The sequence below is a fragment of the Dipteris shenzhenensis genome, chromosome 22 (assembly GCF_047967505.1).
Source record: "Dipteris shenzhenensis isolate YYH24624 ecotype China chromosome 22, Dip_SZ_1.0, whole genome shotgun sequence".
NCBI lineage: Eukaryota > Viridiplantae > Streptophyta > Polypodiopsida > Gleicheniales > Dipteridaceae > Dipteris > Dipteris shenzhenensis.
In genome coordinates, this window is record NC_141617.1 from 50,818,047 (window position 1) to 50,831,644 (window position 13,598).

General features: G+C 41.8%; 1 protein-coding gene across 1 annotated transcript in view; it reads right to left on the minus strand.

Moving 5' to 3' along the window:
• The window catches only part of LOC147888251 (Zinc finger C-x8-C-x5-C-x3-H type family protein), an 84,856-nt gene extending 73,392 nt beyond the window's left edge, over positions 1 to 11,464 (minus strand). Inside the window, exons 1-4 of the mRNA XM_087393665.1 lie at positions 11,379 to 11,464; positions 11,131 to 11,264; positions 1,986 to 2,088; positions 1,754 to 1,857 (exon numbers count right to left, since the gene is read on the minus strand). Coding sequence (XP_087249791.1) covers positions 1,754 to 1,857; positions 1,986 to 2,088; positions 11,131 to 11,174 — 251 coding nt within the window. The 5' untranslated portion in view covers positions 11,175 to 11,264; positions 11,379 to 11,464. The remainder of the gene's footprint in view (positions 1 to 1,753; positions 1,858 to 1,985; positions 2,089 to 11,130; positions 11,265 to 11,378) is intronic.
• Positions 11,465 to 13,598: the final 2,134 nt, after the last annotated feature.

The window sequence follows — 13,598 nt, forward strand, 5'->3', positions numbered from 1 at the left end:
GAAACTCAAGGCCTTTGCCCAAGAAAGAGAGCTCTTTGTCTCCATGAAAAAGCGAACTACGTGTTAAAGGCCAAGCAATAACAGTTCAAGAGTAATTTGACCCTCTCCAGGCGAGCAGCTGATCCACAAACTCAAAATCTAGTACCTCATCATCCTATTAGATTGGACAAGACATCCCAACCAATCTTGCTCCTTGTGATCTTAAAACATATACCAGAACCTTTGCTACAAAGAGGAACACGAAGGGGACTTTGAAGAACCATCCATAATAAAGAGATTGCATCCGTTGATTAGCTTTCAAAATGCAGCTGCCTCAAGTTGCTTGCATAAAGAGCTCAAAGTCACTAAGAAACCCAATCTCCTCATAATACGGTATAGGAAACCCAAGTCACCCTATCATATGCCTTCTCGAAATCCAAGAGGTGGATCACAAGAGGCTGAGACTTCTATCACGGCCTCCTGAAATTAAGAATGTTGTTCAAAATGCTGCACTCTTTAACAAAAACCGTCTACACATTGTGGATGAGGCTCGCTCAAGTTATCCCAAAGGTCAAAGAAAAGAGTCACATGAGCCATCATTTGTACAATGGTCGATAGGTCGATAAAGGTCTCTACTTTAACATTGAGTGGGATCCCTCTAATATTGACTATGAAGCCTTTAAAAGAGGTCCCTTTTAAAAGTAGCCTCGGACAATTTCAATAAAAACCCTTCTACACCTTCAAATGGGTTGATAGCTGCTCTTCTTGAAATTGACCATTTTAAACTTTGTTTTGAGATGTAATAAAGATTGACAATTAGCTTGCCACATCTAGTGCTTCCCCTACATTGACCACTTGATTTTATGGAGGTAAACCATTAAGATTATGACTTCCAGTACTCATACATCCATTAATTAATTGATATTTTCTTTATTTAGGGAGGCTCTTTTGCAGCTACAAGCCCTTGAGAAGGCTTTGGGTTCCGTTAACTCCATAAGTTACCTCTTTAAAACCTAATTCATCATGACCTTTGCACCTATTAAGAATATCCTAACTTGAAAGACATTATGCTGAAACTTGAAATAATTAGTTGTGCCATACGGACCTCTGAACGGACATCTAATACAGTCACAAGGCCATTCTACAAAAAAAGATGATGCAAAGAGTGTCTCTTAGCATCGTTCACATCCTTTAGGCAAGAAAACAGCATCATTGACCTTCAATTCACAAGGATGCTTCTGCAAGGCCCTCACACAAAACAACAAGATGCTACATGCATACAATAATGTGTCCTTAACATCATAAACAGCAGTACCTTGTTGCCATTAAGGCATGACAATAGTATCATTGCCCTTCAACTCATAAGGATGCTTTTGCAAGGCCATCACACAAAACAACAAGATGCTACGTGCATACATTATTGTGTCTTCAACATTATAAAACATTAATAACTCATTGCCATTACATCATTCAACTTACATCCTTCATTCGACATACAAGGATGTAACAATACAATTCATCAAAATGCTTGTTTGGCCAAACATTTCAATTGCATATCCACATAGAACTTCAAATTTTGTCCACACAAAACACCAAATGTTTAAAAGATAGTATACTGTTGCACCATTTTCCTTCATCCCAAAGATACTATCCTACGAAAATATATCCTCGACAAAATACTCAGCCATGACCTTTACTCTGAATGAATGCAGATGGTTACAATAGCACACATTGATGCAAATCATCGGTGAGAGAAACTTCACAGCAGGCTCACTTATGCTCTTTACTTTGTAATTGGGACTCAGACTGTTGCTGTCTTTTAGGAGACGCCAATCCAGACAATGGAGCATAGTAATTTCCCCCTTTATTAGAAGCAGGCTGTAAGAACACACACATCAGGACAACTTATTACCAGACCTGAGCAGTAATGTTAAGTCCAAACAGAAATAATGCTGTCTTGCACAAGACAAATGTAAAGCAGTTACAAAGACAGCAAAATACTTAACCTGTTGCTGAGACTGAGTTTTCAATCCAAAGCCAAAGGGATTGCTTGGCTGACGCTGTTGGGAGGTGTCATGAAGGAACTTGCATCGTGCACCATATCGGCAGCTACAAGTAACAACAGACATTGGGTAAGAAAATGCCGATCATTACATCACATGAACTAAGATTTTGGATCCAGCTGATCCTGTACACAAAATTTACAGTGCACAGGTACTACTGGTATGATTCAAAAACTACCAAAAGATGAAATACTTGCACATATGCATCATTAAATATTGAACTACATCAGAAATTACTGCAGAATCATTGCTCTTCCTTCCATCCTGCCCCAACTGCGTGCCTTTTGTCCTCCGCTCAGCCTGTGAACCCAACGTCACCTTTCTTTCCAAACCAACCCTACCTTAGTCTACTCATCACCATCTACCTCTCTTTCAACTGTCCCCTGCCTGTGCCCTTCCATAGCCCCTGCTTCACGTTGCCTCTCCTTCACCCTCCCCTTCCACTCCTAGCTGAATCTTTAGCAATCACCAGACCCCTGGTCATCTTGCATGTTTGGCTGTGCATCTTCCTGCCAACTGCTGCTCCTCCTCCACTTGTTTTTCGCTACTACAAAGGATAAGAAAGGGGAGACACTATTTCCACTGTCTCTAAAATCCATAGAAGAGAACAGGGTGGTGTATAGAGCCATGAAGTTTCTTAGCACATAAGAAATAAGTTACAGATCATTCAGATGCTTTTTAAAGCTCTTTGCCGTAATTAAAATGCACCCCAGCTGCCCTTCTGGTACTTTTGGCTCATTCCGTGACTCCAGGCCTCCTGCTCCAGCCAGGTCAGCCCTTCTTGCACTTTCACAGATCCAACACCATCTGCTTTGTCCTCCCGGCAATTCTCCGTGCGGTTCTCCTCGACCCCTGCGAGTCGCTCGCACTACTACCTCTGATTTCACTACTGCCAATTACTATTTACAGCTCGCATTCCTTGGTGACTGCCCTTCAGTGCAGCCCCCTCCCACGTTATTGCTCCTTGCTTCCCCTCTTTTCCAATCTCCTTATGTAGCTGAACCAGCCTACAGCATGCTAGTTTAACCCTATTTCACAGACTATACATGCAGAAATGACGACAGCTAACAGTAAATGGATAGGACAGAAAGTAAACAATTGAATCCATGTGCATAATCTTCAAAGTACCTAGAATCATGTGTAGAATCCACAGCTTGTGATGGGCTGCACAACCAACATGCTAGGAAGGGCAGGGGCAGTCCTAGTATAGGAGGGCAAGTCCTAGTTCAGTTCAGTTCAAAGAGCAGTGAGCATAAGATTGCATTTCAAGAATGGATGTATGAGATGAGATGAGTATAAAGTACAGAAAATCCCCCTTGCATACGCATACGCCTGGGCAAAAATACCACAATGCTTATGGGATAGCCATCCTAGGATGCCATGTGGCAACATTAGGCTTCCTCACTAAAATACTACTTATTTATAAGGCCACTTAGATGCTGAATAGAATAGAAATTACTAAGTAAATTTGACCTTTGTTACAGTTCACCCTCCCAAAGAAAATTTGCCGTCAAATTTGTAAGGGAGTAATTACAACTATAGAATGGAAAAGAGTGGATCATATCTGGGCATAGCATGTAGGTAGCAATAAGTCCAGTCTACTTCTGTCCAGAACAATGAACCACCACTGGGTGGCTCCTGGACACTCGGTGGCTCCTGGACACTCCAAGTCTCCATAGCCTTTGGGAGAAACTGTCATTGCTGCCCTCATAGAACCAGGAACAGCTGCCTAAACGACATCCAATGTGCACTAATTTATTTGAAACAACTTTACCTCCGTCTAAGCTCTCACCAAGTACACTTACAGCATTTATTGCATCTACTTGAGCAAGTCCATTTGAACACTCTGTGATAAACCCTTGGGAAGCTCCAATCATGGATATCAGATATTTGAGTGGAAACCTTGACAATAAAGATACATGAAAAGTTGCATGGATAGTTTTACACTAGAGTTCACTTGCAAAACCGATCTGTAGATGATGTCGACGAAACAGGCAATTCTAAGAGCTCAGCACTCCAAGAGTGAGGAGCACGAAAGAATAGCCAGCCATATCTCAAACGGAACACAGAAGGTTCCCTAATGCTGCATACAAATGTCCTGCAGTGACATGAGCATCACAGATGCTTCCATAGTTGCATCATGAACACGTCGACATTCATTGTCCTCCACATTCTGCCATGATGTTGCAATGGTTGGCACAGCATCAGCAAGAATAATGCAGCCAAGGATATCCAGGACAAACTCACAGTGCATAAGTTTAAAGGGGACACTCGCACTCCCAATGAGTTGGAGGAGTGGCTCACAAAGCTGGAAGACTATTTCCGCTTCTACCCCAAGTTTGAGGAGGAGTGCATCATTTTTGCAGGTATGCATATGCAGGACTATGCCCACACATGGTGGAGATACATGAGGGATTCGCCTCAGAGACCAACCACTTGGAGGGGTTTCAAAGAATTGATGGTCACTACATTTGTATCTCCACTTGTATTGGATCAATACTTGGCTGAATTTTATACCTTGTCACAGACCGGTACGGTTCAAGAGTACTTGCAGCGCTTTTGGAGGCTTTCCATGTTTGTGCAAGACATATCTGAAAAGGAAAAGCTGTTGTGTTTCATCCATGGCTTCAATTCTTCTCTCGCTGCAGATGTGAAGGCACAGCAGCTCCTAAATTGCAGGTCATTCCAGCAAGGCAGTTAGCCAGAGAGCTCAAGAGGGGCAGTGCATTAAATGTGTCAGTAACTAAGGAGGGTGGCATCAGCTTTATGCTAAAGCCAGCAAATTTTGAGGTTGCATCAGCTTTATGCTAAAGCCAGCAAATGCACTTTCATGGCACAAGAGGTTGAGTATCTTGGTCACATTGTGAGCAAGGATGGCATTGGAGTGGATCTTGCAAAGGTGAAATGCATTGAGGATTGGCCGCAGCCACGCAACCCTACTCAATTGAGAGGATTTCTAGGTCTTGCTTCCTTCTACAAGCGCTTTATTCGCAAGTTTGCCAAGAGGGCAGCCCCTCTAACAGACCTTTTGAAGAAGGATGCTTTTATGTGGTCTACAAATGCACAGCGCAGCTTTGAAGACCTGAAATTCGCCCTCACTCATGCTCCTGTGTTGGTATGCCCTGATTTTTCACGTACTTTCATTTTGGAGGCAGATGCCATTGGCAAAGGATTAGGGGATGTGCTAAGGCAGGAACATGGGGTAATTGCTTTTGAAAGCAGGAAATTGGGTGCCAAGAAACTGGATTATCATGTGTATGATCAGGAGATGTTGGCTATCCTCCATGCTTTTGAAAAATGGCACCACTACCTGTACGGTAGCAAAATCAAGGTTAAGACAGATCACAGGACACTTAGGTATTTTCTTACGCAACCCAACTTGTCAATGAAGCAGAACAGGTGGCTGGCTAAGGTTCAGCCTTATGATTTCGACATTGAGTACAGGAAAGGGAAAGAAAATATGGTTGCAGATGCCTGATCCCGTATGTGGGCATGCAGTTTGTTGCCATTTCTACCATCTACCAGGAGTCGATTCATGATATTCAGGAAGAATACATGCAGGATTCTAAGGCAGCTTCCATATTCGTGGAGTTACAGAGGCCATCGAGCCAGGGGCATGCTGAATTTAAGCTGCATAATGGGCTGTTGTGGTGCAAGGACAGAATTTATTTGGTACCAGATTCAAAGTACCGACTGCTGGTCTTACAGGAAATGCACTCATCTCCTATGGCAAGACATGTGAGTGTTATTAAGACATATGAAAAGGTCAAACAGAGCTTTATCTGGGATGGCTTGTGGTAGGATGTAGTTAAATTTGTCAGTGAATGTTTGCCCTACCAGCAGAATAAAGTGGACAGCTGGTTACCCACGGGTCTCTTGCAGCCATTACCTATTCCAGAAGGCAAATGGACTCACATTGCTATGGATTTCATCATAGGGTTGCCTTCCACAGAGTGGGGATGGGATAGCATTTTTGTGGTGGTTGACAGAATGACTAAGACCCGTTATTCAGCATCACAGGTTGCTTGGCAGTTCATCGAGCATGTTTTTAAGCATCATGACTTCCCTCGGGAGATTGTCAGCGACAGAGATGCAAAATTTATGGGTCACTTTTAGCAGGATTTATTTACAGCAGTGGGTACTTCTCTTACACCTAGCACTGCTTATCACCCTGAGACGGATGGACAGTCAAAAAGGGTGAACAAATGGCTGGAGGAGTATTTGAGGCATTTCTGTCATGACACACAGAAGTCTTGGGATAAGTGGTTGGCACTTGCTCAGTTTTGTTACAATAGTACCAAGCACATCTCTATTGGCATGAGCCCATTCGAGGCTATGTATGGATGCACAATGGGTATGCCATCTTTAGTTGCAGACATGGCTGTGAAAAATCAACAAGCAAGAAATGACTTGAAGAGTATGGATGCCCTTCTGCAATTGGCTAAAAAGAATATGCAGGATGCCCAAGCCAAGCAGAAGAAGTATGCAGATGAACACAGGATGTATCTATCTTTTGAAGAAGGGGATTATGTGCACTTACGCCTCCATAAGAACCGTTATGCCTCGCTGAAAGGTAACACCAACACGAAGCTTGCTCACACGTATTACGGTCCCTACAGGATCATCCGCAAAGTTGGCGAGGTGGCGTATGAGTTGGAGCTACCCAAGACCTCCAGGATTCATAATGTTTTCCATGTGTCCTTGCTGAAGCCACATGTCAGACAGCATAAACCTAGATGAATCCGAGAACACATGTCGGACAGCATGTCCAAGTCCTTCCTGAGCTACCACCTATGGATGAGGAGGGCCACATACTCTATGTTCCAAAGCGCATCATGGGTTTCAGGGATCACGTACTCCAAAACAAAGTCTACAGAGTATCTTATCAAGTGGCAAGGACTCCCTGAGGATGAGAGCTCATGGAAGCCAGAGAGCATTGTCCAGGACAACCCCTATCTCCTACCGGGCTGGCTATTATTTGCTGTTTGCTGCACCTATTTAACAGCCCACATATGAAATTTTGAGGGCAAAATTCTATGGGAAGGGATGGCTGTAATGAAGGGGAAAAAGAGGCCAAGTTAGGGGCCCTTTAGATGGAAAATGTGGAGGGACTATATAAGTCTCCATCCACCCCCTACTATTTACCTTTTTTGATGTGACATCTAATCCTATCTACTCTCCCCCCTCCTCCCTGCTTCCTGCTGCCTATCTCTATCCCTCTATTCCCTCATCCTTCTCTCTCTTCCTCTCTCCTTCCCCTTCTCCCCTCTTCTCCTCCCTTCCCTCTCAGCATATGGTCTATGACCCATCGGAGGCCAATCTAGTAATAGTAGACTTGGGAAATTTGATGGAATTTGGTAGCTCATAATCTCAACCAGATGGGATCCATCACATGGGCTCCTCCTCCTCATCTTGTCACCCCCTAGGTGACTGATCCAAACACCATAGCATGAATGCAGTCATAAAAAGGTGTTGGAGGTGGTCTCCATTGTGGATGGTGCCATAGGATAACAGCCTATTACCATGGCAAAGATGTCAAAGATGGGATGCATGTATATATGATAGAGAATGTCTTTAGCTCTGTGAGGTTTGAACCTTGCATGATTTGTGATTTAGTCACTGGAGTGTGAAGTCGTGTTAAAGAACACAGACAAAGATGCTGGCAAGTGTACTGCTTTGAATGAGATCAATGATTCACTCTGATGAAGGCTTTTTGGTAAGACTTGGAGGTGCCTCTCATCAAATTCTCCTAGAAACTTCCTGTTTTCTTGGGTAAAACTGAATGGTTTGTTTTTTTGGATTTCTGAAAACAAAATACAATCAGAACAATAGAATGCATAAGAACTTTAGGTTGTGAATAAATGCATAAGAACTTTAGGTGCATGATTGTGACTCACCACGGGAATCATGTTGCCTGAAACACCTGCCTTGAAGAATTATACTCTTATTTTTGTGTTGCTTTGCTTGCTAAGTATGTCTTCCTTTTGTTTTTCAAAAAAAAATTGTTACCTCTTTTTTCTTCTCTTTCATTTTCTTTGTAGTATTTTGGACAACAAAAAATCTAAATTTGTATGATTGGATAGATTCTAGTTTTACAAAGCTATATCTTATTTTTGTGTTGGAATGTCATGGTCTCCGTGCCATAATCAAAGACTGATTGGGCACGATAGTGCCAAGGCTGTCTGAAAATGATGTTGACGCCTTCATTAGGTCCCACCATAAAATGGACACGCCCCATATAATTCATGATATGGAGAGGATGAAACCAATGTTCCATTGGTTGGAGAGGGTTAGGACTTTAATGTGGGGGCAAACCAATGTTCCTTTGGTTTGGAAGCATTAGACTTCAATGAGGAGCCACGTGGCAATTCCCCATGCAAGCCTGCCTTTCTGTTACCCTTCTCCCAAAACAAATAAGGTGATTGTATGGAATTTGAGCTTTGTTTTGGCACGTTTTCCAAGGCAGGTTGCTGACGCACATTCCAAGGCGCTTTCTCCTTGGTGTACGAACTTCTTCTCCTTGCTATACGGACCTTTCTACAAGCTGTATGGCTGATTTCTGCTGTATTTCATCCCGTTTTTGCTGCTGGCATGCATCCCCAAGGCAGATCTCCTGCACCAGAACTGATGGCGTGCAGTCTAGGACCTGATTTCCAGTTGGTACAGCATGTTTTCTTGATTGGATGACCCATTCGGAAGCTGTACAGGCTGTTCTGCACCTCCAGAGATCCTGTTGCAGATGTTTTAGCCTTTCTCTCCTATTTCTGGCTTCTACACCCGTGAGCCTTGCTCTTCCCTCTCTTTTCAGCTCTCAGAACCTGTATCCTCACTTTCTCTCTCTTTTCCCCTTGATTGGAAGCCATCTCTACACCCCTAGGGGCGTGGACAGAGGATAGGTGCAAGATAGAGCTTGCCCCTCTGCCATGGACAGCGGGTATGGATATTCTGACTTCCTTTTGGAGTTCATTTGTCCTTTATGAAGTTTATTATTGCTCTTTTGTTGTTGGAAGCCCCCTCTTGGCCATTCAGGCTGTGAATGGACAGTCAGTTACAGAGGGTGTAACCAGATTAGAGCCAGAGGGGGAATGTGTGGAATTCTTCCTGTATTGAGGTCATTTTCTCAGTGTGAGAACTGTATTGATGCATTGCCTCCCTGAGAGGGATTGTGGGACAGGTGGAGCAAGCTTTACAGAGGGGAAACCACGACTTAGTTTGGTTGGAGAAGGATCACCAAAAGGATTTGGATTTGGGAAAGGAATTGCACCACTAGCTCTGAGTGAGCCACAGGTTGAATGACTGACCTTCTATCTTCCCTCTTGTTCATTCAATCATGCTCTTTCGTGCTCTCAGTGTGTTCATGCTGTCAAAAATTACTTTCTCGATCAGATTTAGTTTTTGGCCAGAAGTTCTGTGTCGAGGAACCAGACCCAATGTCTGCCCCTCCTAATCCTCTAAGTCGTTGCTAGTTTCTACGTCCTTGCTGGAAATGCTGCCTCTATATGTAAAGGATGATTTCACTGTGCCTTTTTTTATTGCAATTCCCTTAGGACATGTACTTCGTGCTATATAACTTGCAATCTGATATCTGAACAGATTCTGCTAGCTGTATGAGGTTGAAATCTGCTCAGAACAGGAGATCTTACCTCTTCATAGGCCCCTCTTGCAAAATTTGTTAGCCCTAGATGATCAGACCACACAAGGACAATGATTTGCACATGGAGATCTGTTTTTTAAAGACAACTGAACTGTGACATCTGCCGTGTATGAAGAAATGAAGGAGTCTTGATCAAGGATATTACAAAGGAGTCTTGGTTGAGAATTTGTGGCAACAGGAGCACAGGGTTCAAGTCAAGGCCCAAACTATGTGGTGCATTCTGAACAAGTCCTGAAAGCACATCACAAAATCAAACCTGGTGGGGGAGGTGTCTTTGTTCACACATCATGCAGTATCGATGTTTATTTTCTCTAGACCCTGAATTATTAAGGAATTTTATCTCTATGGGATCCTCTGCGTTCTTCTAAGAAAATTATTGCAGACACAGCTTGTGTCTCTGAACAAGTCGTGAAAGCACGTCATGTAATCAAACCCGGTAGGTGAGGTGTCCTTATTCACACATCATGCAGTATCGATGTTGTTTGTCCACTTATTTTCTCTAGGCCCTAACTTGTGTGTATTTTACATGTACAAATTTCAGAGTTTGATTTCAGTTCTATAGTGGTGTTACAATTAGGCTTGTTCGATGCTTATGCAAGCACACTCCTGACATTAAAAGACCAAAGCTTTGTTTGGTGCGCTGCATTTTGGCACCATTAGAATCCTTGTAAGATCCGGGACTATCTTGTCCTAACATGGACAATCCTGGCAATACCCAGGCCAATACTCATTTTGTGTGCATGGTTGACAGTTACACAACTCATGTGGAGGGTGATATCTGTAAGCTTCATAGCCTCTTATTGGGACTAGTACTTTTTAACTGAAGCTTTGTATAAAGACTATGCTTTTCCCTGGACGTCACATCAGGAAGACTAAACTTCGTTTTTCCTTAGACATTACATCATTTAGGAACAGTGGGTCTTCATTGTTTAAAAGGAAAATGGTCAGGTGACCTTGTACCATTAAAGACTGTCCAAAGCTTCATAAGATCATCTTTCTCATCAATTATTGCAAATGTAATCATTGGTTCTCTCTTTTTTATTTTAGTAGAAGCATTCATCTATTATAAGTCCCCTTGAAACACTCGACACACGTTCCAAATCAAAAACTGTTATTAGGTATTCGCGTATGGGATTAAGGAGCTGCCGCATACGCGTCTTACAAGCATAGTTAATGAATCCTTAAGCATTATCTCGATCGCTTAGGCCTGCTATTCAAACGGCTCTGACATCGATCAGTCGCTTAAATAGCATCTTCTTAAGTACGCATAACTCTTGATATTCCCTAGCCACTGAAGGACGTGGTTAAAGTGATTACTCAATTAGTAAACTACGAGCCAAAAAACGAAAAGACTTTCCTTTACAAGTAGCAACAGGCGACCATGTCAAAGAAAAGAGAAGCGATCCAAGTTGAAAAGTGGCACCAAAAGCATGCCTGCCTCGTTGGAAGTCTCGGCAAACTTGCGGTACGCGGCTCATCTCTTCAGCTCTGGTAATAGAGTATCAAATGGAGACCAGCAGAACCTCTTGGACAATCCAGCGTGCGTCTAACTAGATGCGGGGAGGCAGCTGTTATGTTGAGGAAGTGAATGACGAGTGTATGTTTGAGGGAGACGGCCGATGATTTTGAACTCGAGAAGCAATGATGTTGAAATTTTAAGTGCACAATAACAGCAAGAGTACCTAATCAACTCTGAAGTGGAGTTTCAATAGTATTAATACTCGAGCGATATTATAACTGCAACAAAACTTCAAAAAGTTTCATGAATACAAAGGAGGCGTCCTTTGATATTCCAAAAATGGTCATGTATGTGTCCAGATTGAGGAGTCCTCGAGAAGTATGTTGGAAGAATAGGTTGTGCTTGAAAGATTTTAATGCGTGCCAAAAAGAACTAATGATTTGAGCATGCAAAAAGGAGTTAATTGTTTAAAAATTCAGTATTCCTACAAAGCTAGACTTAACATTAGTTCAAAAGTGGAAGTCATGTCCATGTATCAAAAATGGACTTCTATGCAAATACTCTAGACTATGTCCCTATTTTTGAGATAGTAGTATGTTTTTGTAGATAACAGATTTCCACGGAGGTTGTTGTAGCCATGTATCAAGTCACTTGTGTTGAGTCTTTTATGAATTTTTCTTCAAGTGTATCTGCCTTGCTCTTTCTGTCCATTGTCGCTAGGACTTTTGCTTTGAAATCCTTGTGGAATGGCTTGTACCTGTTGACATCATGTTTCATTTTCAAAGGAGGATTAGTTTTGTGTTGCACAAGCCATTTTTGAAGGTCACTAGTTTGTCCAATATATCATTTTGTTGTAGGAATGCATTGAATACAGTATACGTAATAAGGGCCCTCTGTGCCTTCTTCTTTATCTTCGTCGCCATTTCCTATGCGTAATAGGACATCGAAGAACTACGAGTTATTTCATGAGTACGTGAAATTGAAGCTAGCATGTATTGTAAGGTTTGGAGTGAAGGCTCGCCGTATGCTTGTTTAGCGAAAGCGAAATCAACAACAGCAGTCACACGCTCTATTGTAAATCTGTAACTCCTTTGTTTTTTTACTTGATCACTTTGAAACATGTTGTTGAACTCTGCTATCATATTTCCAGTCTTTCGATCTATTGTGAAAGTTATACCTCATCTGCGGTTGCCATTCTGTGTCGTATAATTTTCAATTGGGCGAATCTGCATAAACGGTCAACTATTAGAGAACGAAATCTTACAATTTGCAAATTTTGTTAGAATTCATGATATTTTTTGGGATATTGAAATTAGACTCACACAATCAAAATGCTGACATTATTGGAATGAAATATGATGGTGAGATTTGATTAAGAATACATAGTTGTCTACGACTTGTAACTCGAGAGAGCATTACGTATGTTAGCCCAAGTGCAAATGACTTTTGTATTACAACAATAACCTTTCCACTGAGCATGCATCCTTGAGACTTGTGTCCAGTAATTGCATATGCAAGTGTTACTGGAAAAGTTGTCTTATGATACCATATGGAGTTCAGTACTTTGTGTTTGTGTTTAGATCATCTAAGCGTAATCTTTTCATTCATTGATAAAAAACTTTGCATGTATTTTGATTAAATTGTTCATTTGGTTGTCATGATCTAATGCAACAACTATTGCAATCGCACCGTTTGTAGCTCCAACAGAAAGATCTATATTCTCAATAATCACAATTTGTGCTCCGATTGCGATTTCTTGTATTGAGTGGAAATCGGAATCCTATAGCCATTCTTGTAATTCGATTATGCTATCTACATTCGAAGTCATATTAATTTTCTTGATTTCTCTTGCATTGAATTGTTTACGCAAAATGAGCTCATTGTAGTGGCGTGTATCATTCTGGTGAGTACAAAGTATAGTTGTATTGTTGTCAATGAATTGGGTTGCTTCAGTTTCATCGATGATCATGTCACCTAAGTAGTTGTGAATCTCTCCTATGCTGGGCTTTTGTATTCTAATAATGTTGACAGATTCGACATATACAAGATCTTCGAGATGATGTATGGACGTTTGTAGAAATGAGAAGCTAGCAATTGTCCAAAAGCCCGAGTTACAAATGTGATACTTTCAACACTACTGATTCTCTTTAATTTTGCATTTGCAAACAGGTCATAGGTGTGCCATGTCTCCGAACAAGAGCATCTTTTTTTTATCAAATGGTTGTAGCAGTGTTTGATTACAAGATTTGCACAGCTGCTTGACAACTATGTTTAGCATTTGGCAATATTTCATCAATGATGATGAGAACTGTAGATTTTAGGTCTTGATAGCATTCGTTAGTTCACAGGAAGCAATGCACGAAACATATCATGCTTCCTTAGAAGAGCAAATTGATGATGGACTGTAGTTGCTAAGTGACAGAGTCTCAGTGCCACTGCACCT